The 27,125-nt window shown below is 43.3% G+C and overlaps 1 protein-coding gene across 1 annotated transcript in view; it reads left to right on the top strand.

The window, feature by feature from the left end:
• Positions 1 to 27,125, top strand: part of LOC122800348 (protein HIRA) — a 1,504,941-nt gene that overhangs the window by 646,414 nt on the left and 831,402 nt on the right. Inside the window, exon 11 of the mRNA XM_044069797.1 lies at positions 3,901 to 4,140. Within this exon, the coding sequence (XP_043925732.1) occupies positions 3,901 to 4,140 (240 nt within the window). The remainder of the gene's footprint in view (positions 1 to 3,900; positions 4,141 to 27,125) is intronic.

Here is a 27,125-nt window from a genome sequence, read left to right as displayed (position 1 = left end):
TCCCTTGGGAGGAAAACTAGCATTTTTTGCAGACAACTGGCACATCATCACAAAAGACAAATGGGTTCTAAACATTGTCTCTCAGGGATACAGATTCCACTTTCATACCTTACCAAGGATCAAAGGAATGCCAAACCTGCCACCAAATCAATGGGCAGAGGCACAAAAACAAATTACAGCGCTCATGAACATGAGAGCCATTCAACAGGTACCTACACAGGAGCAAGGACAAGGATTTTACTCAAGACTCTTCCTAGTCCCAAGAAAGGACAAAGCATGGAGATCCATTGTGGATCTTTCAATTCTGAACACCTATCTGCAAGTACCAAAATTCAAGATGCTAACACTACAGCAGCTTCTTCCCATGCTGGGCAAGAATGCTTGGCTAGTCACTTTGGACCTCAAGGAGGCATACCTGCATGTCCCTATCAGACAAAATTGCAGAAGATACCTCCGCTTCATTGCAGGTTCAACGCATTATCAATTCTCTGCACTGCCCTTTGGCTTATCTACTGCTCCCAGGGTCTTCACAAAATGCCTGGCACCAGTAATTGCATACTGCAGACAAAGAGGAATTCAAATATACCCATACCTGGACGACTGCCTTATTCAAGCAGAAAGCAGGGACATTCTTTTAAAGCATTTGGCATTTGTCAAACACCTTCTAAGTTGCCTAGGGTACACAGTAAACGAAAAGAAATCAAAACTAGTGCCCTCACAAAACATAATATTCCTGGGTGCCAGCTTGAATACAACAGCCCAGATGGCTTATCTCACGCCAGACAAGCAACGACAGCTGTTTCAATATTTCAAAATAATGGCAATAAAGACCCAACTCCCTGCAAGAAAAATTCTGCAGGCCTTGGGATTCATGCCATCTTGCATACCACTAATACCATTTGTAAAACTGCATATGAGGAAATTACAATGTTACCTGAAAAGTGTATGAACTCAGCACAGCCACAGCTTGGAAACAATGATACCACTCATTCCCTGCCTTCAACAGGAGTTTCTATGGTGGGCACAGGCATGTCACCTCAACAAGGGTCAGCCTTTCACCTTACCCACAGCCAGGCAAACTATGACAACAGATGCATCGGACTATGCCTGGGGAGCACACATGGCAGGGCAGTGCATTCAGGGCAAATGGACAACAGATCAGAGGCATCTGCATATCAATCAAAAAGAAGTGCTAGCAGTACAGAACGCCCTAACAGCTTTCAAGGACCTTCTACACCCAGGACAACTAATAATAAAGACGGACAATACCACAGTCATATGGTACATAAACAAGCAAGGGGGCACACATTCCTACCCTCTATGCAGGCAAGCAATGACCTTGTGGTACACTGCACTGTCTTACCAGGTTCAATTACAAGCACAATTCCTGCCAGGAAAGAAAAACACATTGGCAGACGACCTAAGCAGAAACATCATGGATCCACATGAATGGAAACTAGATCCACAAGTATTTGCAATGATAGCTCAAAAATGGGGACGCCCAGACATAGATCTGTTTGCAAGCCCCCACAACCACCAACTTCAAAAATTTTGCACAAGGACCTTCCATCCACTAGCTTGGAAAGTGGAAGCCCTCTCATTCAGTTGAAAAGCATTAACAGTGTATGCCTTCCCTCCACTGCCTTTTCTAGCAAAGGTACTGCTGAAAGTCAGATTAGAGAGGCCACAAATGATACTCGTTGCACCAGACTGGCCACGCCAGCATTGGTACCCAATTTTAAGGAACATGGCCCACAGCCCACCATGGATTTTTCCACAAATTCCTCACCTGCTCACCTAGCGAGACCATCAGATTCTACACAGCCAGCTCAAGACTTTAAACCTGGCTGCATGGCAAATTACCTAAACAACCAGCCAACACCTTTATCCAAAGCTGTTATGGATGTCATTCTGGAGGCCAGGAGGCCCAGCACCAGGAAAACCTATTCAGACAAATGGAAAAGATTTTGCGCCTGGAACCAGGCTAAAGGCCTAAACCCCCTTGATCCAAACATTCCTCAGATTCTACAATATCTAACTGAGATGTTACACAAAGGACTTTCCTATTCATCTATTAAGATCCACGCCTCAGCGATTTCAGCACATTACAACACGGATCCTCCTTTATTCCCACATCCACTCATAAGACAGTTCCTCAGAGGGGCTAAGAACTTAAGACCGCCAAGGAGAGCTCCAACACCTACTTGGGATCTCAACTTTGTTCTGGAAAAGCTTACACTGCCGTCCTTTGAACCAGCTTTTTCAGCTGACTTACAATTTCTTTCATGGAAAACTGCCCTACTACTAGCAATAACCTCAGCTGGAAGAGTCTCAGAGCTACAGGCACTAATGGCAGTGGAACCTTTCATCATTTTTCATCAAGACAGAGTCTCTCTACGAAATAATCCTTCCTTTATGCCAAAGGTGGTATCCAGTGTGTCCCTAAACCAAACCATTCACTTGCCCACCTTCTTCCCAAATCCCCAGAACAAAGGAGAAAGACTTCTACACTCTTTGGACATTCACAGGCAATTACATTACTACTTGGCTAAAACTAAGGCTTTCAGAAAAACTGACCAGCTTTTTGTAGCCTATGCTACAGGATCACAAGGAACGGCTATCTCAAAACAGACCATTTCAAAATGGATAGGGCATTGCATACGTTTTTGCTACATACATCATGGGAAACCAGTACCTGCTAACATTAGGTCCCACTCCGCCAGGGCTACAGCTACATCAGCAGCCTTTCTCAGGGGAGTGCCAACCAAGGATATTCTGGAAGCTGCTACTTGGAGTTCAGTGCACACCTTCACCAAACACTATCATTTACCTCTATACTCTAAGACTAGAGCTGGTTTTGCCACTGCAGTTTTGCAGGGCTTACTAGCTCCTTCTAACCCTGTCTGACTCCACCTCCCATCCTTAGCTTTGGGATTCAACCCAAGTATGATGACTGCAGCAGAGTAACGCGATGAACATAGTACAGTTTTGTACCTACCATAAATGTAGATGTTCGAGTGTTCACCCTGCTGCAGTCCAGGTTACCCTCCCTCCATCTCCTCTGAACTAGCTGAACTTATTTCTACCACTCTATCCTATACTACCTCTGTGGTGTATTTGCTTGTGCCTTTGTTTTATTTTTATATAGCTATATGTATATATATATAGTCGGCAACAGAAGTTATATATATATATATATATATATATATATATATATATATACATGGGTCAAGGTAGGTGTTCAGTATATATTCTGAACTACAAACATCTCCCCTATATACCCATGTTAAAACCCATTCCTATATTGTTTTTTGAGTTATATATATATCATTTTCAACTTATATATATATAGTACAGTCGACAGAGTGCTGTTAAATTTTATATATATATATATATATATATATATATATATATATATATATATACCTATTGGGGGCACCTGACATCTGGGGCAAGAAAAACTGAAGAAAATGGCGTCGGATGTCTCTTATATACCCCTGGCACACTGATGTCAGGGAAGAAGCGACAGCAACTGATGCCGGACCAAGACTTTGGAATTGGCCGACTATGGACCGCCTGACGGCAGGATAACCCAAGTGTGATGACTGCAGCAGGGTGAACACTCGAACATCTACATTTATGGTAGGTACAAAACTGTACTTCTTGCTAACAGGCATGGTGTATCCCGCCACCACATGTGAATTTTTTGTGTTGTGTGAATGTCTTTGCTAATGCTGCTTACATTAATGTAGATAAGGTCTAGGTATATTTTAAGAATTAAAATTTTACAGTCATTTCCTAATAATTCTAATGGTGTAGCCTATTATGACGTTATGGTGAAAAAGATAAAAGTTTTGCTCCAAATCTGACTTTTTTTGGTTGGTTTGATTCTTTGCACAGAACAGTATACATCAAGCCACATACGGCAAAAGTCTGGCCATAACCACAGAGTCTCAGCTTCCTACTACCATCATTGAGAACCCTGAGATGCTGAAATACCAGCAGCAGCAGAAGCAGCAGCAGCAGCAGCAGCAGCAGCAGCAGCAGCAGGTAGAACAGAAGAATGCAGCTGTGCACGAAGTGACCACCCCCAAAGTAGCAACCTTAGTGAATGGGGAGAGCCTTGAGGACATCAGAAAGGCAAGTGGTTTGTTTGTAAACATTATTATTGTACTCTGTATTCATTTTGTAGAAATCTTTTAGCTGATCTTTCTGTTAGTTTGCACTTTTGTAGTATGTGTATTTTGTCTCTTTGCCTCTGCAGTACTTTTGGCATCTTGGGCTACATGGAAGCCAAGTCAGTGTGTTCATTTTGCAGGTTTTTTCATTTTCCATTACTCCTCTACTACTTTGTTGGTAACAACTGTTGTTTTATGCTTCCACTGCCTCTCTAACATCTGTAACACTTCAGGCATCTTAGGTTACTTGGACACCACATTTGCTTGTTCTTCTTGCTCTGTTTCTTTAGCTGTATGTTCTGATACTTCAGTTTGCTCTTCATTAAATACCTTTGGTGCTCTGGCCACCTCTCCTTCCCAGGTGATACTTGAGGCATCTTAGGCTCTGTGGAGGTACTATTTACGTGTTGTTTTTTTGCTTAGTTTCTTTAGCTTTTTTGATGATTCACTTTGTATTAAGTGTCTTAGTTTTATGTTCCCACTACATTTCCAGCATCTGTGATACTTAAGGTATCTTAGGCTACGTAGATATTGCCATTTTCCTCTGTATGCCTACTTTTAGCCTTATTCTAGACTGACCTTCCATAGATGTCTTTTGGTTTCTGTGTGAATGCTGTCTGTAATTTGCTTCCAGGTTGGAAATGTCAGAAGTGAAGACATGCATCAAAATAGCCAGCATCAGTCACCCATGCAGGTTGCCATTCAAAATATCGAACATTCTTGGGCCATTTTTTTGTATATTGTGATTAATCAGACAAGCGCATAGGCACTGTTTTTGCCCCAAGTCTTGAGATACTTCCTCTAATTTTTATTTGGTTTGATCAAACATAGGATCCCCTCACTTGTGTCAGGTGGTACCTGGCAGTATTTGCATGGTCATCACAGTGATTATTACTACAGCATATTAATAGAAAGTTGGATGTTATCTCCAGGCAGATGGCTGCCCTCAAACCAGACTTCAAGGCTGTGTGATTTCCTGAGTGTGGCACTAGGTTACTGACCCTTGCTAAGGATGACCACCAGAAAATGAGCTTTAAAATTAAAAGCAGGGTAATCTACCACATCTTCAGTTGTTTCTTGAAGCAAAAGTGAGCGGTTGTCAATTTCATTTTAGTCCATTTAGTCTGTGGCAGGCAAAGCTTCAAGAGCAGTAAGTGCCACAGTTTCATTGTTAAGCTGTGGACATGTTAAAAAAAAAACTCCAAATTGCCTCAACATGCCACCATCCGCAGTACACTTTACACATTAACCATCCTTAAATGGGCAAGGAATCTCAGGGCTTTTATCAAACAGCAAAATAATCATCAGTGGGGCGAAGGATGTGTGAACCCTGCCTTTTAGCAACAGACAAATCTTTGTCTAGCTTACAAAAAACAGAAGAAAAGCAAAGGCATAATCCCCTGGGGGAATAAGATAAACATTCTAAGTGGAAATACCTGCCACTTGAATAAATAAATAAAATGAGTTTATGGGAGAAGGGCATGTGACTATAAATATGCCACCAGTCTGGTGTAGGCGTGAAGACTGTGGCCATGTAGAGGCTAGGGTGTGTTTTTCCCTGCTCCAGGTGTTAAAGCAGATTGCACCCTTAACTTTGAATGGGCCCTTCTCATGCAGCCATTGGAATAGCTACCTTAAAGGAACTCTACTCCTTTAAATTTTTGCACATGGCACGAGAGCATGGTTGCAGTTTCGAGGCATGTGCTATTGGTGCCGGTTACTCCTAGAAAGTTCCTTTTCTGAGACTGCTGCTTTACAAGACATTCGTAGAAGTTTTGCTTGACCTACCGCCAAGTGAAACCTTGGTACTAATTCTAAGGCCTTGGACTGTTACTGTAGGGCCACTATATGTACTGACACCTGCAATACTGGGAGTCCATACCCATAACACCTGTTCATGTGCCTAAACAATTTGGTTATAGAAAATTTGCCAAGAAGTATATGTTGACCTAAACTAGCTCCATTGCTTAGTAGGATAAAGCCCTGACTACACCACAGGCAACCTGAGTTTATTCAGCAGCTGTAGATCTTAGCCAGGGAGGATGGGAGTGACTATTGCCAGCTCAGCCATTAAAAAGGGGGAGGGGAGTGAATTTGGCCTGCCTGAGGTGAAGAATCTAGCTGGTTCACTAGGTTTTACCAGTGGAGTTTGAGCCAGCCAAGCCTGAGATGTCATAGTGCACTAAGTCAGTAGGAAGCTGAGAGGAACACAGTGTGTGAAGGTGTGCTTCTATTCAGAAGACTGTTATTGTGGGTTCAGTGGCGCTGTTGCAGTTCCTCATAGGATTCCCTGGTTTCCTATGCAGACATTGAGTTGCTGAAAACTTCAACTTCTACAGAAGTCAGAAAGCTCACCTGGCAAAGGGTTACATTTGGGAGTACCAGGTAAGGAGCCATTTGGGGATCCAGGGTTGGTGAGCATTGAAGGCAGGGAAACAGCTCAGTGGTTAGGTGGTAGCAAAAAAAAAAAAAAAGGTTGAAAGAGAACAGCAGGAGTATACCATATGTAAAACAGTTATTTCATTATTCCATACCAAGCTACAGTTGGAATTTCCAAACTGAAATGGCCTTTCAGTAGAAAACTGTCTAGAGAAGATCACTGTAAGCAAAAAATATAGTATTATTAGAAAACGCAATAGAACCGAAATGATAAGAGGCCAATCTAAGCAGTAAGGTAGGAGACTTGAACTGGTTCTGTATCGTTTCATCAAAGCCCCAATTCACTGAATGCCTTTTCATTGAACTTAAAGCATCAAGTACCATTTCAGCAAAGAATTGCATCATTGAAAAGGTTTCTCAAGGAAAAAAAAATACTTGGCCACCAGTGCAATCGTAACACAAATTAAATTTTAAACTCACCAAGGTGGGGTGGGGGCTACATCCCTCTCAATTATATATTTCAACTCTGAGATCGCACTACATTGTGGAAAAGGGCTAATTTGTTACATCAGCCAACTAACTTCCTTCTCTGAAAAAAAATTTCAGTGATGTAATCCTTCGCTGAAATAATATTCGTTGCTTTAAAGTCGACGAATAGTCATTCGGCGAGTTGGAGCTTCGATGAAATGATAGGCACCCCTTAAACCATATATCCTTTCCCAGTGTTAACTGGTAACTTTCAGTTATGACTGCCTCCCTCCTTTCTTCACTCTCTCTCTTCATAACATTCAAATCTCCTAGACAGGAAAATCTTTTTGCTTGAGAATACTGTTTCCTCTTATCCAAATACCAGTGGACTAAAAGTGATTGTGACTCTATCTACACCACAAAATTCAAATGTTTCCACCCTCTTCTTGCAGGCCTAGAACCATCAGTAACTAAGTTGTGTGTAGCTTTACTTGTGTTCATTCAACTGTGGTACTGAAGATTCATAAACATTAAAAAAAGTAAGCGGGATTTTGTCAAGACTATTCTAAATGTCTAAAAAAAAAGAGTCTTTGAAGTCCAGACGTAGATCTACATCTGTTCAAGTTTTTGTTTTGTGAAAAGGTTCTAGATGCCCGCCTTTCAGTTTTTATCCCTTTGCTGTTAAAATATGATCTCTTTTGATTTTGCCACAAAGTCCCCTTATCTCCACATCACAAGTTCCACTTCAGAAGACCCAGAGACAATATTTGAGCTTTACTGAAGGCATCTCCCCTTATCAGTTTACTCCGTTATCGTTTAATCTTTTCAGTGCGCAAAAAGACTTGAAATGCTTATTAGTTTTTGCCCATGCTAACATAAAGGGTATCCACACTTTATCCATACATAAACACGTAGTTATAATTCAAGCATCTTTAAAGAAGGACCTTTGAAAAGCCCTCAGTTTCACTATATATTGCTTGCTAAAGGTCAGCTATACCTGAAAATTGAAAATGTTTTTCATCAGTGTATCACTCTTTTATGCAGTACTGTTATTTTTGCATTCCTCTAGTGGTTATTATTATAGGTTCATAGGTAGGTACTAGGCTATCAGCCCTGGGGCCTTCGTAAGCCTAGCCAAAAAGGTTCCCTGGCTTTCGTCACCCAAGAAAATTATTTCCTGTGCCCCTGCCGAGCAGTGGCTCAGAAGTGATCCCCGGGGTGAGTTTTCTATTTCCCATCCAGTCGTCAAGATTTTTCTTAAAGAGGGCCAATGAGGAGCTTTGCTTGACGTGATTGGGTAGTTTGTTCAAGAGTATGGGAAGTCTCTGGGACAGGAATCTATCCCTCCAGCATGTTCTGTTTATTGTGGTGACAAGGTTTAGGTCCCTGGAGCGTGTGGTTTAGAGAGATTGGGATTTCTGTCTGTGTAGCATGTCTAACACCTCTGGGTTTGACATAGCTTTGTATGTTAGACAGAGATCACCTCTGAGTAGGCGATATGTGATGGAGTAGAGCTGGAGTTTTTTGAGACGGTCTGCGTATGGCATCTGTTTGAGGCCGATAATCCTCTTAGTGAGGTATTTCTGTGGCCTTTCCAATTGTTGTAGGTGTCTTGTGAGATACATGCCAAACGGGGCATTGTACTCTATAATGGGTCTGATGAGGGATGAGTAGAGAGGAACAATAACCTCCTATTTTCTTTTTGTGATGGTGTGCCACATCACGTAGAAGGATTTCCTGATTACTGTGGCGATGTGGTTATCAAAGGAGAGACTACTGTCTACCTGTGTCCCGAGGTCTCTTACCACACTTTCGGTGTTTAGTGAGCTAACGCCTATGTGGTAGCTCATGGGTACCGAGATTTTCCCAAAGGGGATGACAGTGCACTTCTTAGCATTGAGCTTGATGCCATGCCTTTGACACCAAGCATCTGTCTCTGTGAGGCCCTTTTGTAGAATGTCTGCATCATTAGGTGATTCTGTTATGGCTCCCAGTTTGCAGTCATCTGCGAACTTTGTTAGCCAAAGACCTTCTGTGTTGGCCTGCACTTCAGAGAAGTAGATGCTGAACAGGAGAGGAGCCAAGACCGAACCCTGTGGAACTCCACTCGTCACTGGTCTGAAGTTGGACTTGAGTCGGCTACATTTACTTTGTGGGTTCTGTCAGTGAGCCAGTTGGCCACCCATCTTGCAACATAAGGATTTATGCCCAGTTTAGTGAGTTTATATATAATTCCAGAGTGGGGGATCGTATCAAAAGCCTTGGCCGAGGTCAAGATAGGCTGTGTGCACTACCTTGCCCTCGTCTATGGCTCCGGTGACTGCTTCAAAGAAGTCATTCAGGTTTAGTAGACATGATCTACCTTTTACAAACCCAAACTGAGTGGGGTCCAGAGTTTGGAGGTTACCTATGTCTTTGTTTATAAGCTCCAAGATGATACGTTCCATGGCCTTGCAGACCAGACTCGTCAGGCTAGTGGGGCAGTAGTTTCTGGGGTCTGTGGTGGCACCCCCTTTGTGGAGTGGGATAACCGTAGCTGTGCGCCATTCATTAGGCACTAGCCTGAGGCGAGGCTATGATTGAACATGGTACTTGAGTGGGGTGCCAATTCGTTCTGTAGTTCGTGCAGTATGCAGGCTGGGATGTTGTCTGGTCCCATGGATGCTGTGTTCTTGACTTTGGAGAGTGCGGTCTTTACTTTTTCATCGTGATTACAAGGGCTTTGCATTCTTCCAGTATTAAGATGGGCCCTTTGGAGGGTGAGAGGGGGGTAAAGTTAGCACTGAACCTATCTGCCTGGATGTTGGCAATATCTGTTGGTTCTGTATATTTAGTGCCATTGTGCTGTAGCTGAGAGCAGATCCGAGTCTTACAGTTGAGATTCTTGACATAGCTGAAGAATGCTTTGTGGTTGTCTTTGGAATCAGTGGCGATTTTATGAATTCCAGAAAACGTTAAACGAATGAGTTGGTAAATGAGTAGTTTTCCCAGTTGATGATGGGGGTAGTTGAAATCCCAGGAAGACAGATACTGGATCCCCTTAGAATGATACCAGAAGCTTAGCCAATTATTAAAGTCAATCATTGTGTCCTTGTACTGTGGTATCATTCTGGGAGTTGGCAGAATGCTACTCAGGGCTAGGGTCATACCTGCCTGGGCTACAAGATTTGAGAGCTCCTCCGTGTCTCTCTTCATTTGGTCCAGGGAGGTACGTCTCAGGTCATTCACACCAACATGGACAATGACAGAGTCGTATTTATACTTGTTGTGGAGTGACCTGAGTGCATGAGTTATGTGGCGGATCCTGGCAGCCGACAGGCAGCTGACAGTAACTTTCTCCTTGTTTAGCCTGGTGAGTGGGACATCAATGTGCCTGACTATAGACTCACCTATGACTAGTGTGTTGGATATGTTTTGCCTTATGGGCTGAGGTTGAGTGGCACACTGATTTTGTGGACTATGTGTCGTTTGGGTAGTGTTGGGGGGTGGTGGTTGTCTGCGTTTCAGCTTGGGAGGTCTCTTTTGCATGGGCAGATTTTTATTGAGAGCCTCCGCAAATGTGGGTGTGTGCTTTGTGTTTCTAAGTGTGGGTTTTAAAGGACTATGTGTTGAGTGTGGTGTGGCGCAGGTGCTCACCTTCTCCTCTTGACTGTCTAGTCCAGTCTTGGCTGGAGAGAGTTTGGCTTTCAGTTTGGCTATATAAGTGCATCTCTCACAGGTTGTAGTGTTGGATGGTAGGGGGAGAGGGTTGTCAGTGTACATGAGGCAATTGCTACATTGCCCCAAGGTGCCCAGATTCATTAGGTGGACTGGAGGAAACACTGGGAGCTTGACTCATGGACATGTCTGGATAGGTGCTTATTAATTTAAGTACTAAGAACTGTTTTCCTCTTGTCAAGTGAGGAAAGTCGGGTGTTGTAGTAATTTATAGTTTATTTAGTGCTTACAATGCGTTCTGAGTAAGTGGTGAGCACAAGGAAACAGTTTTGAATGCCGAAACTAAAATAACTGGCCAGTTCTAGCTAAAACTAGCTAGTCTTAACACCAATCCCAAGAAGAGAAGCAGGCCGCGGCCTGTTTAGTGATCCATGGTTTTGTCCCAGGTGATGCAAGGGTCTGCAGGCTTGTAGCCTTTTTCTGGTAGATGCCTCGAATAGCAACCAGACCAATCGGGTATGTTAAGCACAGACACTCTCCAACCAGAAAGAGTCAGGAATCAATGCACTCTGCTCCTACTCTCACCAGGATCAGAATATAAGCACAGATTCTAAGCTGTCACCTATAAAGCAGTTGTTAAGCTTTCTGGTGATCAGCAGTCTCCAGGAAATAATGTAACTGCACTCCTTCTCTCACCAGGAGAAAACAGAAGCACTAATCCCAAGATGACTACTGAGAGGCAGAATGTGGGCTGTACAATAACTGGTGGTCTTGCAATAGATGCTTAAAGGTAAGATGAAAAAAAAATGGTTTATCCTAAACACTGCAATGTGCACTAGAGGAGTTAGATGTGAAACTAGGTAACTTAAGTTTTACCTGTCTAAAAGTTAAGTTTTAGTGGAGAGTCACTATTTTTAAAACAACAAGATCGATTGAAAGAGGGTGGTCACTTGTGTATTCTGGTACTATGGAATATAGTAGGATGGCCAATAAATTTAAATAGTTGAAGGGGAGTGATTTCACAAAATGGTAATTTTGTGCTTACTCACACCAGCCAGTAAAAGCAGAGAGGAAATGAGTTATATGATCAAATTAACATAATGGACAGGCAAATAGAAAGACAGTGGTGTTTAAGAACACAGCAGTAACCATTAGGGAGGGTGAGAAAAAATTCTGTCTAACTCAATAGAGACAGAGCTGTGGTCTCTTTTCAAGTTTTAGTATACAGTTAAAAGCAGAATACAAGTAAAACAAAATGTACAGAAAAATCACAGTATACAAAATAGAAAAAGGCAATAGAATAATACAAAACACCAAATAAAAAGCAAACTAACCTTTCCCTCACAGCAAACTGTAACAGAATCTGGGTGAGTCTTTCCAGTAAAGCTCTGAAATGTTTTATTTTACCCCTTAAATAGAAGGTTTAGTTTCTAGCTCCACCCCCTCAGTACACAGATGATTAACCTTAGCTGACCTGTTGTAACTTGTGTGACTCCTTAATTGACCTCTTCTAATTTCTGTCTGACTCAGAAGAGACTGGCTGTCTCTGACAAATCAATCAGTTTGCCCTTTGTAGTGATATCCTTTGGTTTTACTGGGAAACAAAGAGTAATAGTGATCCCTGGGCAGGGACAAATGAGCTGTAGAGCTCTCATGCAGCTCTGGAATACCCTGTCTCCTGTTCTGCTGGAGCAAATGGGCCAGTTGGGTGAATATAGCAGAGCCATTAGGAGGGTCATGTGTGTGTGTGTGTGTGTGTGTGTGTGTGTGTGTGTTTGGGGAGGGGGCAGTAAACAACAAACTGAAGAAAAAATGGATGTATTATTCAAATTTAGAACTCTTTTTTTTCATTCCCCTGATACTCACATGCAGTACACAGTTCGCCACTAAATACCAATCCCTCTATTGGAAACAATTTTGTACTGGACAAGTCGTACAGAAAAGGCCATTGAAGAGGTGGCAGAGACCAAGTCAGGCAGCTAGGCAGAGAATGGAACAGTGGTCCCCATCCAACTAAATGGGTATGTTTCAGTTCTGGCTACCCCATCTTCTACTTCGTCACCCTCCACCAATTAAGAGGAAGTCTGTGCCTTTTCAAAGCCAGTGGTCTGAGGCTTCTGTGAGTGAGGGATGTCATAAGCATGGGGGGTACAAGACTGAATTCAGATCACGTCTAACCTTCATTTGAGTGGTTGCCCTATCACCAAACTAAACATTTCTGGCAGTGCCCATTTTAAAATAGATGCTGTTCTATTTGCCATGGGAAGAGTCCCTCCATCAGGACAAAGAAAAGGGTTCTATTCCATGTTGTTCTTGGTACCCAGAGAATGGGGGTCAATGAAGATTTGTTTTAGCTCTATCCCGACTAAATAAAGAAAAAAAGGTTATATTCTTTGCTTTTCCTGGTACTCAAAAAAGAGAGGCTTTGGAGGTTAAACAGATAATTTATCTATCACATTGTTCACCATTGCTGTCCTTGTCTATGAGGTATTTGGCCAGCAGGCAGCCCAAAGGTTATCCCAACTTCCAGAGCTTTAACTTTACTCATTGCCTTTGTCCAGCTTCCTCCTACCCAGACTTTGAGACATCAGTGGTATAAGAGGTGAATTGCCCAACAACCTCTAGAGATCGTATTTTTGGTGCAGCATTAGCATGGTTACATGAATCTTGAGCATCATCACTCCAGTTGGCCTTGTTCCATAGGAAGGATAACTACCCTTCAGTGAAATTTCTTTTCCTTTCTGTTTTTGTGTGTGTGTTAGCAGGTATCATAATGTCTACTAGCAACTTTGAATTAGAGATGCTTAATAAGAAAAATAGCTATGTTGATTTTGGGAAATGGATCCCATATTAGGATTTCCATTTTCATTGCATTTTCAGCCTCATCTTAGAGTGTGACGTGGATGGTTGTCCTCATTGTACCAAGTTTACCCAAAGAAAAATTAGGAGGAGAGGTATATCTCTGCAGGAGTTCACAACATATTAGCGTGGTAGGTGTGATATTATTTCGCAAGCATACTAAAAAGCAACAAAAAGAGTAGTGGTGGCAATGTAAGACGATAACACACCCTTTGAAGGCCACCAGTTTTACTGTGTCCAGTGATAACAAGCATGTTAGTGCTTTCACATCCCTTGGCTTTGGAGTGGGTTTTGGCTGAGGCTTCTGCCATAACCACGTTGTGTGTTGCTATGCTTTTGGCTACTAACATACCCTTCCAAAACCAAACCCATCAAGATGTTGATCTTCTTTGTGAGAGCATTATCTCCTAGCAGTCTGCTTGTTATCAGCAAGGGTGAGGGTAGTATCCCCTTGATCTTAGTTCATGAAGAAATTCCTGGAGACCTGTGAAGGTCTTGACCACCAACCCATGAATCAAAGCATTCAAGATTGTTTTTCCTGAAGAACTGAACCTTAAAGCACTGAAAACCAAACCAGTGCCTGTTAGCTTGCCTCAGTTTTTGCCAAGAGGAGCCTTAGTCCACATCTCAGGCTTGTTTACCAGTGGTGTTCCAGTTTTCTCTGGACTTTTGAGTTTCTTTAAGTCCAAACTGCCAGTATTGGAAATTCTGACATGTTAAGGTTAGGTTCCATTCTAAAAAAAGGATGAAACCTCCCCCTTAGGAAGATTCATATACCCTAGACTGTGGAGCAGATGGGTTGGCTTATACTGACTAGTTCTCTTCTGCTCATGTTTTTGACGCGGACATTAAAGATACCTTATACTTTGCTTCACCTCTAGAAGATCCTGTCCTTTGAAGAAACCCTCCGTAAGATGAAAGAGAAATTCCAGTGAGTATGTAGAGAATACCAACAGGCCCAACTCAGATAAATTTTCATGTGCCGGCTTAAGCCTACAGAACTAGCAATTCCTTTAGTTATTGATGCATTTTTGAGACAGGTTCCGTGTCCCATGCTCCATAGGTTCATAGCTGAGTACTAGACTTACTGCCCTTGTGGGCCATTTTAAGTCTAGCCAATTACTTCATGTGAGAATCAAACCCTGTACCTTACGTTTGTAAGGTAAACACCTTAACAATTATGCTAACCTTTCCACCCAAATAGTAGGTGCAGCCAGTCTCAAACCATGAGTACCATCAACCATGGTAATGTACTTAGCCCACTAAGCCACAACAGCCACCAGACTTACACACTGCTGTAAGGGGATATACTTACACACACACACACACACACACACACACACACACACACACACACACACAGTTGCCATTGCTGGGATTAGAGCTCCTACCTATCTAGTTGTATATACTATAGTGTTACCTACTTATTGCATATGCCACAGACCTTATGTAAATATATAACCATTGCACACACATAGACAAGATAGATACACTGCTGCAAGTGGATATGCTTACACACACACTAATAGAATTGCCATTGTTGAGATTAGAACCCATACTTATACATATTATAGTGTTACATACTTATCACATGCTCCACGGAGCTTATGTAGTCCAAGGAAACTTTACTAGTTCTGCCAGATGCAGGATTCCCACAAGTTCTTGTGTAATAACCCTCTGGTTTATCTAACTGTTGTCTCTCTGGATTCTAGCAAGGGGTCACCTTCAGCTCCATTCAGAAATTCTATTCCCAGTGACAGAGTAGGATATTCAACTGATTAGAGGAAGGGGAATATGTACATCTCTGATAAGTTTCAGAGCCTTAAACTGCCAAATCCATATGTTCAACTGCCAGTAAATTCTCCTGGAGAAGGTAGTCCAAGGCAGAGTAAATCAGTGAGAAGAATATGAGAAATAAATTGTGACCTCTTCAAGAAATGCGGCTGTTATGCAGTGGATGCATCTTGCAGGGCAGTAATAACAGGCTCAGTTATTCAAATGTCATGCCTGGCTCAAGACACAGCCTGTGCCAGACCATGTTTAGGCAAACCCCCTTTACGTATTTCTAGAAAAAGATTTACTCTTTGGACTCCCTGTTCGTACGTGTCTTCAGAAGACTGGTGGGAAATAGGTAGTCTGTCAGGTGTACATAAGGGCTCAGTGTTGGGGCTCTGTCCTATTTGGCATGTCTTTCTAAGACTTTCAGACTAATATGCCTGATCTATGCTTATCTTCCTTTATAATATAACTATACATTGGCTGTTGTTTGATCTTCCACTGACTTTTTTTCACTCAGACACTGAATATAATCAGAAACTATGTAGATGAGTTAAGTCCTGTATGCCCAAAGCAAGAGCAATATGTCGGGCAAGATTTAGAAGGCTAGATTCAGGAGGCAGTGGCAAGCAAAACCCAAAAGACGTCTGGAGGCCATCAAGCCCTTAGCTAAAAGAAAGGGTAGTAATGACTCAGTCTGTTTTCTTTTCTACCCCGCCTCCCACCCCTAAACCTGAACTTTCCCTCTCCTTTAATTATTTTTATAGGAGGGCATTCAGCATTATTTGTCAAAAATAGGAAAGCATGTCACAGGACCAATGGGTCCTAAAATTGTACAAACAAGGGTACAGGTTGTAATTTTGAAACAGACCAAAGCTAGGGGTTGCCCCATCAGTTTCAAAAGATCTTGTAAACATGTTCCTTCCCCTGCGAAAGGAAATTCTTGAACAAGATGCCATAAAGAGATAGTCAAAAGCAAAAAAAAAATTTGGTGTTTACTCAAGGCTCATATTAATGTTCAGTAAGGAAAGCACATGGAGACATAGTCTGGCTCTGTCAAGACTGAACAAAACATTTTCCTGGCCTTCTACCTATTTTTTCACCTCAGGCCATAGATTTCATCCTAACATGCTTTCAGTGAGTGGGGCTTTAGCCGTGTGGCCAAGTTAAACATGGCCCTTTTGAAGAGTTTTAGATTTTTTGTGGGCAGCGTTTGATGCAGATTTACAGGAAGTATTTTTCTCAGAGGGGAAGGTACTCTTTGTACTCTCTGACACTTTTTATTGAGTATCCTAGAGAAGGAGTGGATGACAACAAAGGAATACCTAAGGGCTCAGTGTTGGGACCCTATTCTGTTTGGAATGTTTTTATTAGACTTTCATGCCAGAATGCCTGAGTTGTACTTATTTTCCTTTACAGTCTAGCTATACATTGGCTGTTTGATCTTTCACTGATTCATATTTGTGTCAACATGTGATAGACTGTGTTAACTGGTGCAAGGACAGTAGTCTCAAAGTAAATGTAAAAAAACATAGCGTAGTTCATTTTTATATATAAAACATTTTACATCATACTATATAGGTGACACCTGCCCCTATCTAGTCAGACGCTGTCATAATGGATCTACAGTGGATATAAAAAGTTTACACACCACTGTTAAAAAGCCAGGTTTTCATGATATAAAAAAATGAGACCACGATAAATCATTTCAAAACTTTTCCCACTTTTAATGTGACCTATAACCTGTACAATTCAATTGAAAAACGAACAAATCTGTTAGGAGAAAAAAATCTAAAAAATAAAAAAACGTACAATAAGCTGGTTGCATAAGTGTGCACACCCTTAAACTTAATATTTTGTTGAAGCACCTTTTGATTTAATTACAGCATTCAGTCTTCTTGGGTAGGAGTCTGTCAGGATGGCACATCTTGACTATGCACTATTTGCCCACACTTCCTTGCAAAAGTGCTCCATCTCTGTCAGATTGCGAGGTCTTCTCTTGTGCACAGCCCAGCCCTCTTCAGGTCACCCCACAGATTTTCTATTGGATTTAGGTCTGGGCTCTGGCTGGGCAATTATAAAACTTAAATTTTCTTCTGGTGAAGCCATTTATTTGTTGATTTGGATGTATGCTTGGGGTCATTGTTGTTTTGAAATGTGAAATTCCTTTTGGTCTTCAGCTTTCTAGCAGACTCCTGAAGGTTTTGGGCCAAAAGTGACTGGTATTTGAAACTGTTAATAATTTCATCCATCTTGACTAAAGCTCCAGTTGCAGCTGAAGAAAAGCAACCCCAAAGCATGATACTGCCTCCACCATTCTTCACTGTGGGGATGGTGTTCTTTTGGTGATGTAAAGTGTTGTTTTTGCCCCGTACCTTTTAGAATTGTGGCCAAAATTTCAACCTTGGTCTCATCAGACCATAACACATTTTCCCACGCTTTTGGGAGACTTGATGTATTGTTTTGTAAATTTTAGCTGGGCCTGGATGTTTTTCTGTGTAAGAAAAGGCTTCCATCTTGCAACCCTACCCCATAATCCAGACATAGAGAATACTGGAGATTGTTGTCACGTAGTACACAACCAGTACTTGCCAGAAATTCCTGCAGCTCCTTCAGTGTTGCTTGTAGGTCTCTTGGCAGCCTCCCTGACCAGTTTTCATCTTGTCTTTTCATCAGTTTTGGAGTGATGCCCATTTCTTTGCAAAGTCACTGTTGTCCCAAACTTTCTTCATTTTTTGATGACTGTCTTCACTGTGTTCCATGGTATATCCAATGCTTTGGAAAGTTTTTTTGTACCCTTCTCCTGACTGATACCATTCAACAATGAGATCCCATTGATGCTTTGTAAGCTCTCTGCGAACCATGACTTTTGCTGTAGCAGGCAACTGAGTAAATGTCAGGAAAATCCTACTAGGACAGCTGAACTTTATTTGGGGTTAATCAGAGTCTCTCTAATTGATGGCAGGTGTGTACCCAAGAAGACTGAATGCTGTAATTAAATCAAAAGATGCTATTTTGTGCTGTGTGTGCAGCATTCCTTGGCTTTCTTGCCTTTGTTCTCTTTAGACTATAGTTGTTAAAATTTTGTAGATTTTTCTGATTCGTGCATTATATGTAGTAAATATATAGCTTTGTTTGAAATTTTTGGTAGAATTATATGTTAGCTAAGCTAGTGGTTAAGGGTCTTCCCAAACTTCTTTCTGCCTCCTCTCCATCCTTGAGTAAGAAGTCTGACAAGTGGGAGAAAGAGCAGTCTTAAATAAATAAATAAATAAATAAATAAATAAATAAGTAAGTAAATAAATAAAATAAAAGTCTAAGGCCCATGAAAAACAGTGGAAGGGTTGCAAAAGACCCCCTTCATCTTGGGAGGATTTGCTAGAGTAGAAGGTACACTACTGTCTGACTGTGACTTCAAGTCCATCTCCATTGCTTCTTGTGTCAAAGTCATCTTACTCCCCAGCACTTAGCATCCCTAGCCCTTTCTGGCTAGGGACCCTATGGTTTCCTCGGGTAGACTACAGCCCCCCCTTCTGACTCACAGTTTTCTCTGGGGCCATCTTCTTCCCCTCCCTCAGGTCCTACCTTACCCTTCTTGAATCCTTTCTTTAGATCTGACATTAACCAAGAGATTGTCAAAGCCACCTTCAGTGGACTCTTCCTTTAAGTCTACCAGGTAGGTTGGGAGCCTCAAACCTTTGAATCTGGAACAACTCATGAAAGCCTTCCTGCAGGCTCAGATGCAGTTAGGTATCATCTCAGCCTCCTTGGCCCTGAAGTCTGAGGTATCGGCTCCAGCTCTTATTGTTCCTCCTTTGGCTCTTTTGGCTCTGGGGTTGTTGGGTCCAACCATGCTACCTTTCCCTCTGCTGGCATCGTCTGCTTGGACACTTCAGGCACCAACATCATCCTTGGTGTCCTTGACTCCGTCTTATCACAGTTGAACTGTGGGAGCTGGTGCCTCCAAGTTGAGGTCAACCTTCCAAGTTTCACAATAGTGGTTGCCCTTGGGTGCTTTGACTTTTGACACTTCAGCTCCAGTGTCTGTGTCAGAGCAGATCAATTCAGTGCCCGGCACTATTGTCTTCTTTGGGTCCACGGATCAGAGGAGTAGTGGGTCCAGTCATCTGATTTCAGATTCAGGTTTCCACATCATGGAGAGGATCCACTTACATGAACACATGGAGCTTTGGCAGTGTCTTTGGATTTATCTCAATCTGTGCAGTTTGTGTCTGCAAGTTTACATAATTTGCTTCCCCGCCTTTGGGTCCCCAGGTTCCCCTGCACTGAGGACCCCCCACTTCTTCCATGTTCCATCCTGCTTCCCCACCTAGGGAGGTGCGTGGCAAGAGGAAGCACTTGGATTCCCTGAAGGAATCTCTCACTGAGGACATCAACCACTGTGAAGGGTGGGCTCTTCCAAATCCCTCCATGTCGACTCCTTTGGCAATTATGGATTGCGCATTCATACAGTGGTTAGCATTGTCGCCTCACAGCCAGAGGTTCTCCGGTTTGATTCACTGCTGGGGTGTTTTCTGTGCAGAGTCAGCATATCCTCCCTGCATTTGTGTGGGTTTCCCCTGGGTCCTCCGGTTTCCTCCCATATCACAAAGACTTGCATCTGGAGCTTTTCTCATCGGACCTTGGCTGAAAATCTTCTCGTTCCAAGTCGGATTTTCTAGGTAAACAATTGTTAAATAAATAAATAAATTACATTGAATTGTTAAGACAACATGGGGACTGGGACACTGAAGCCCCTTCCCTGGAGGAGTCAGTTTTTCTGGAGGACTTCTGCACAGGCCCATCCACATTCTGCGTGGTCCCTCTCTGGTGCTGTTATAGACTTGATATCTCAGAGGGTTTAGGTAGAACCTGACATGGTGGAACCGATCCCCAAGAAGCCATACAAGGTTTTGATCCCTCCTAAAGACAGAACCCCACTGGAGTGATGACCCAGCTGTGGAAGCCATCATGATTGTAGCAGCCGCTAAAAGGGCATTTCACAGGAGGGTTCCTTGTTCCTTCCACAGGGAGTCCTCGGGCTTTGGACCATTTGGAAAAGCACACCGCAGCTTCAGCCACCTTTGCCTTGCATGTGTTGAACTATCTTGTCCACTTGAAAAGGTTTCATCAAAACCTGGTAGTTAGTGTCAAAGGTTTCCATATTTAGCAGGCTGTGAAGGCTCAGGTGTCTGCTATGTATTTAGCATTCTCTGGAGGCTCAGTTGTCTGCTATGCAGTTCTTATCAGACATTTTCATGAGGCGGTGTCCAGTACAACTGACAGGACATCCAACACAGCAGGCATCGACATTGTTTTATAATTTTGGGATCTGTTTTAGAGAGTCTTTTGTTAATGCACCATTTGATGGTTTTTCCATTAGGTTCCCTATCAGAAAACTGAAGACGCATTCTTTCGAATGCGTCTTGGTCCAACTCAAAGGACGGAAACGGCAAAAGATTGAAGCGGCTTTTAAGCGAATTCTTTCCCTGGGAAAGAATTTGCTTGGCCGCTTCGTTACTGCCGTTTGATACTAATCTTGACCTCGGAGTTGGTATATTTAAGTAGGGGGGCACATCCCCCCACTTAATGTAATGTTTAAAGTGTTTTATTTTTTTTATTTTATTTTTTTTGTTGGAACAGCGATTTTTTTCCCCTAGAAAAAAAACGCTGTTCTGATCGTTCGAAATTGTAAGCTTTCACTTGCATAGGGTCGATTAATCACCATTCGCTTTTTTAAGCATTCGGTGATCTAATATAGACCCTTCCATTACTGGCTGACTAGGAGTGAACAGAATGAATGGAAAGATGCTGTCTGCCATCGGAGTTCATTGTCCTGACATCTCAACAGTCCTTCTCCAGGAACCAGACGCAGTGAGCAGCCACTTTTCCAGGACACACTGCATTTAGGGGCCCCCACACACACGTGTCATGGAACAGCCATAACAGATGTCACCTAAGGTGCAAGGACATTAAGTAGAGCCAGGGCTTTTGTGGTGCTTTCTTTGGGAGGCACTTATAGTGCCCTTTACAGGTTTGCCTGACTGTTGCTCCCTGGAAGCAGTCGAGTTTGCTTGCCTGTCCACCCAAAAGCTTGCAAAGTCAGATGTGTAGATGATGTCATGTCCAGAGGTTCTACCATTTTCTTTTTGTTCACTCAAAATATTCCCAGTAATCCTTTCCATTCTGCCAGAGAAAGGATGCAGCAGTGGAAATTCAAAAACTGCTGGCCGACCATAGGTAGGTACTAGGCTATCTGCCCAAGGGCATTTATAAGTCTAGCCAGAGTGTCTGCTTTCGCCGCCCCATTGATTAATTAACTGATCCTCTGTCAAGCAGAGCCAATGAAGTGATTCCAGGGGTGTATTTTCTGTTACCCATCCACTTATCAAGGTTTCTCTTGAGTGTTAGTGAGGGGCTCTGCCTGATGTAATTTGGAATTTTGTTCTAAAGCATGGGGAGTCTCTGTGACAGGAATGTATCCCTCCAGCATGTTCTATTTATTGTTGTGGTGAGGTTTAGCTCACTAGAGCGCGTGGCTCGCAGTGACTTGGATTTCTTTAGGTGGAGCATGTCCATCAATTCTGAGTTGGACATGGCTTTGTAAGTCAGGCAGAGATCACCTCTGAATAAGCGATATGCCACTAAGTACAGCCGGAGTTTTTCCAGTTGGGCTGCATAGGACATAGGTTTGAGGCCAGTAATCCTCATGGTGAGGTACTTTTGTGTCTTTCCAGCTGTTGGAAGTGTCTTGTGAGGTTCATGCCAAATGGGGCATTGTACTCTATCATGGGTCTAATGAGTAACGAGTAGAGGGGCTCTCTAACCTCTTTATTTCTAGATATGAACACTTTAGTAATTAGATGGGCCACATAGAAGGATTTCCTTACTACTTTGGCAATATGATTGTCAAAGGAGAGATTACTATCCAGATCTCTTATTACCTCTTCTGTATTAAGGGGGCTGCCACCTATGTGGTAATTCGTGGGTGTTTTGTTTTTCCCAAACGGGATGACTATGTATTTTTTGGCATTTAGCTTGAGGCCATGGCTTTGACACCAGGTGTCCATCTCAATAAGGCCCTTTTGGAGGATGTCCATGTCAGCCGGAGAGTCAGTTATGGCTGCCAGTTTGCAGTCATTGGCGAACTTGGTTAGCCGTAGTCCTCCTGTGTTTGCCTGTACTTCTGAGAAGTATATGCCAAACAGTAGGGGGTCCCAGGACCAAGCCTTGCGGGACACCAGTTGTGATCTGGAGCCCACTATTCTTATAGGTTCATAGGTTCATACTAGGCTATCTGCCCTAGGGCATTTATAAGCCTAGCCAGAGTGTGTTTGGCTTTCGCCACCCATTTAAAATTAATTTTGCTATGCCCTTTTTCGAGGTTAGTATACTGTGCATCTGTCTAACAGTGACACAGAAGTGATACCCGGGGTAAACCTACGATCTCCCATCCACTCATCAGGATTCCTCTTGAAGAGAGTCAATGAGGGACTCTGCCTAACCTAGACTGGGATTTTATTACAGAGTGAAGGGAGCCTCTGGATTATGAATCTGTCCCTCCAGCATGTCCTATTTATTTCAGTGCTGAGGTTCAAATCTCTCGAGCGCGTAGCTGGATGGGATTTGGATTTCCTGAGGTGCAGCATGTCCATTAATTCCGGGTTGGACATGACTTTATACGTCAGGCACAGATCGCCTCTGAGCAGGCGGTATGCCACTGAGTAGAGCTGGAGTTTCTTTAACCGGGCAGCATATGGCATCTGTTTGAGCCCTTTGATCCTCTTGGTGAGGTACTTTTGGGGTCTTTCCAGTTGCTGCAGGTGTCTGGTAAGGTACATCCCAAAAGGGGCATTGTACTCAATTATGGGCCTGATGAGGGATGAGTAAAGAGGCACGATGACCTCCCTGATCTAGATGTGAATCCCTTCATGATTAGGTGGGCTATATAAAATGTTTTTCTAACCACTTTGGCCACGTGGTTGTCAAATGAGAGATTGCTATCAACTTGGGTCCCCAGGTCCCTAATTACTTCTTCTGTACTTAATGGATTACCACCTATGTGGTAATTTGTGGGCACTTTGTTTTGCCAAAGGGATGACTATACACTTTTGGCGTTTAGCTTGAGGCCATGGCTCTGGCACCAGTTGTCTGTTTCTATGAGGCCCTTTTGGAGGATGCTTGTGTCGGCTGGAGAGTCGATTATGGCACCCAGTTTGCAGTCATCTGCGAACTTGGTCAGCCACAGTCCTTCCATGTTGGTCTGTACCTCCGAGAAATATATACCGAACAAGAGAGGTCCCAGGACTGAGCCTTGTGGGACGCCACTTGTAACTGGTTTGGAGTCTGACATGGCTCCAGCAATTTTAACCATGTGGGTTCTGTCCTTGAGCCAGTTTGCAACCCATCTAGTGACATAGGGGTTTATATTTAAGCTGGTGAGCTTATCTATAATGCCCGAGTGGGGTATTGTTTCAAAGGCATTTGCGAGGTCCAGGTAGGCTGTGTGGACCACCTTCCCCTCGTCAATGACCTTGGTGACTGTTTCAAAGAAATCGACCAGGTTTAAGAGGCAGGATCTGCCCTTAACAAAGCCGAACTGGGTAGGATCCAGTGTCTGTAGGTCCCCAATATCTTTATTTATGAGGTCCATGATGATCCTTTCCATAGCTTTGCAGACTAAGCTAGTCAGGCTTATGGGGCGATAGTTTCCAGGATCCGTTGAGGCACCACCTTTGTGGAGAGGGACCACTGTTGCTGTATGCCACTCTTTGGGTACATATCCTGTAGTAAGGCTGAGATTGAACAGTAGTTTTCTGTTTGGGTTTAGCTCTTCTTGGAGTTCATGTAGGACGCAGCCCGGGACACCGTCTGGTCCCATTGATGCTGTGTTCTTTGCTTTGGAGAGGCTGGCTCTTACCTGAGCATCTGAGATGTCAGGGGCAGCACTCTGCTGGGATAGATATTTGCCCTTTTGTGGGAGTTTGCGCTGAACCTGTCAGCTAGGATGTTGGCAATGTCTGTGGGTTCGGTGTATTTTTTGTCATTTTGGACTAATTCTGAGTGAGTTCTGTCTGTAAGCCAGTTGGCAACCCATCTCGTGATGTAAGGGTTTATGTTCAGGCTGGTGAGGTTTTCTGTAATAGCCGAGTGGGGAATGGTGTCGAAAGCCTTGGCGAGCTCAAGGTAGGCTGTGTGAACCACCTTTCTGTCATCTATGGCCTTGGTGACTGTCTCGAAGATGTTAGCCAGGTTTAGTAGGGCGTGATCTGCCCTTAAAGCCGAACTGGGTCGGGTCAAGTGTTTGGAGGTTCCCAATGTCTTTGTTAATGAGTTCCATGATGATGCGCTCCATAACCTTGCAGACCAGGCTAGTCAGGCATATGGGGTGATAATTACCAGGGTCAGTTGTGGCCCCTCCTTTGTGGAGAGGAATAACCTTTGCTGTGCGCCATTCTATGGGCACATAGCCTGTGGATAGGCTGAGGTTGAACAGCGTGTTTAGGTGGGCGGTTAGTTCGTTCTGTAGTTCGTGCAAGATGCAGCCTGGGACACCATCTGGTCCCACTGACGCTGTGTATTTGGATTTTGAAAGGGCTGTTTTCACCTGTGCGTCTGTGATTTATGGGACACTACACTTTTCCGGTATTGTTGTGTGCTCTTTTGGAGGTGAAAGTGGGTGAAGTTTGCACTGAATCTATCTGCCAGGATGTTGGCAATATCAGTCGGTTTAGTATATTTTGTGCTGTTTTGCACTAGTTCAGTGCATATCTGCGAGTTGCCACTTATATTCTTAACATAGCTAAAGAAGGCTTTGTGGTTATCTTTTGGATCCTTGGCTATTTTTCTTTCGAAGTTGGCCTTAGATAATTTCATGAGGGATTTTAGTTTCTTACTGATACTGATCAGGGATGTCCTTCCTTCTTGGGATTTGCTTTTTTTCTGAACTAGTTTCCTCCTCCTGTTGTATAGCCTGTTTATTGCAGGGGTCCACCAAACTGATTTCCTTCTCTTAGAGGAGTGAGCCTTGGTTTTGCTAGGAATGGCACAATCCATGCATCCTTGTAGGTGCTCATAGAGTGCATTTGTAAAGGTTTCTGCATCTTGGGCAGCGTTATCCTTTAGGGTGGAGGCTGCGAAACTTGCCACCTTTGTCTTAAGTAAGGTGAAGTTTGCTTTAGAAAAGTTTTTTACTGTGGTTTCCTTAGTTGGGGGTGGTGGTGGGGTGTGGACATCCAGAGTGATTAGTTTATGGTCTGATCTAACCAGTGACGGGTTGACCTCCGGTGTAGAACACCTGTTGCCCATGTTGGTGATGACCAGGTCCAATATGTTTTCACCTCTGGTAGGGGAGTTTACCAGCTGATCCAGGGCATTTGAGTTGATGAATTCCAGGAAGCGCTGGGCCTGGGAGTATGTACTCGAGTAGTTTTCCCAGTGAATGGTAGGGTAATTGAAATCGCCCAATATCAGGGTGCTCGGTAGGACCTTCATGTTTTCCAGTGCCTCCAGAAAGGTGGAGTGGTGGTCCTGGGTTCTGGAGGGTGATCTATAGCAGGCCACAATTTGCATTGCAGATTTGCCCGATGTTAGTTGCACATGGATGATCTCAGAGGTATCATGTTGCACCACTAACCTGGAAGTCTAGGTATCCTTGATGAATATGGATGCACCCCCTCCTTTTGTGTTTCGGTCCGTGTTCTGTGGCCAAAACGTGTGGTATGAGTTGTAGCCCGGTAGTGCTGGGGTGCTCTCTGGAGCTTTGAACCAGGTTTCAGTTACTGCACAGATGTCGACGTTCTCCATACTGAGGAATGCTTCGAGTTCATGCATTTTGAGATTTAAATTCCTGGCATTGAGTAGCATAACCCTCAGTTTTTTGTTAATTGTGCTGTTCACAGAGGTGGGTTTGACTTTTGAGCCTTGCCTAAAAAGGCACTATGGGGGCAGCAAGAGCATTGGCCAGTATTTGAAAGCCTAGGGGTGACAGGTGCAAGCCGTCTCTTGAGAAGCAACGTGGCTTGTTGAGCATGTCGTCCCAGGCTGACAGACACTGGATTCCCTTTGAATGACACCAGAAGCTTAGCCAGTTGTTGAAAGTGATCATTTTTCTTTATACTGAGGTATCATTCTTGGTGAGGGCAGGATGCTACTCAGGGTCAGGGTCATACCAGCCTGGGCTTACATGATCAGAGAGCTCTTCCATGTCTCTTTTCATGTAGTCCAGGGAGGTACGTCTCTGGTCATTCACACCAACATGAACAATGACAGAGTCATATTTGTACTTGTTCTAGAGTGACCTGAGTGCTTGTGTTATGTGGCGGATTCTGGCTCCTGACAGGCAGCTAACAGTAACCCTCTGCTTGTCCAGCCTAGTGACTGGGGCGTCAGTTTGCCTGACTATAGAGTCACCTATTACTAGTGTGTTAGGTATGTTATTTTGCCTTAAGAGCTGTGATTGTGCGGCACACTGATTTTGTGTTTTATGTGTTTTCTGGTTTGTGACGGGAGGCGCAGGTTGTTTGGGCGTCTGCTTTGGAGGCCTCTGATGCTTTTGCAGGTTTTTATTTAGAGCCTCTGCGTATGATTTTGTGTATTCGTGTATTTTTTGCCAGTGCTGTTTTAGTAGGTCTCTGTGTGGCTGGAGGTGTGGTGCAAGTGTTAACCTTCTCCTCTTGACTGTCTGTTCCAGTCTTGGGTGGAGACGGCTTAGCTTCCAGTTTGGCTGTATAATTGCATCTCTCGCATATGTTAGTGTTTTGTGGTAGGAGGAGAAGGTTGTCTGTGTACATGAGGCAGTTGTAACAT

This window comes from Protopterus annectens, chromosome 4.part0 (assembly GCF_019279795.1).
Source record: "Protopterus annectens isolate FY-2018-M chromosome 4.part0, PAN1.0, whole genome shotgun sequence".
NCBI lineage: Eukaryota > Metazoa > Chordata > Ceratodontiformes > Protopteridae > Protopterus > Protopterus annectens.
This window is presented reverse-complemented; position numbering and strand designations above follow the sequence as displayed.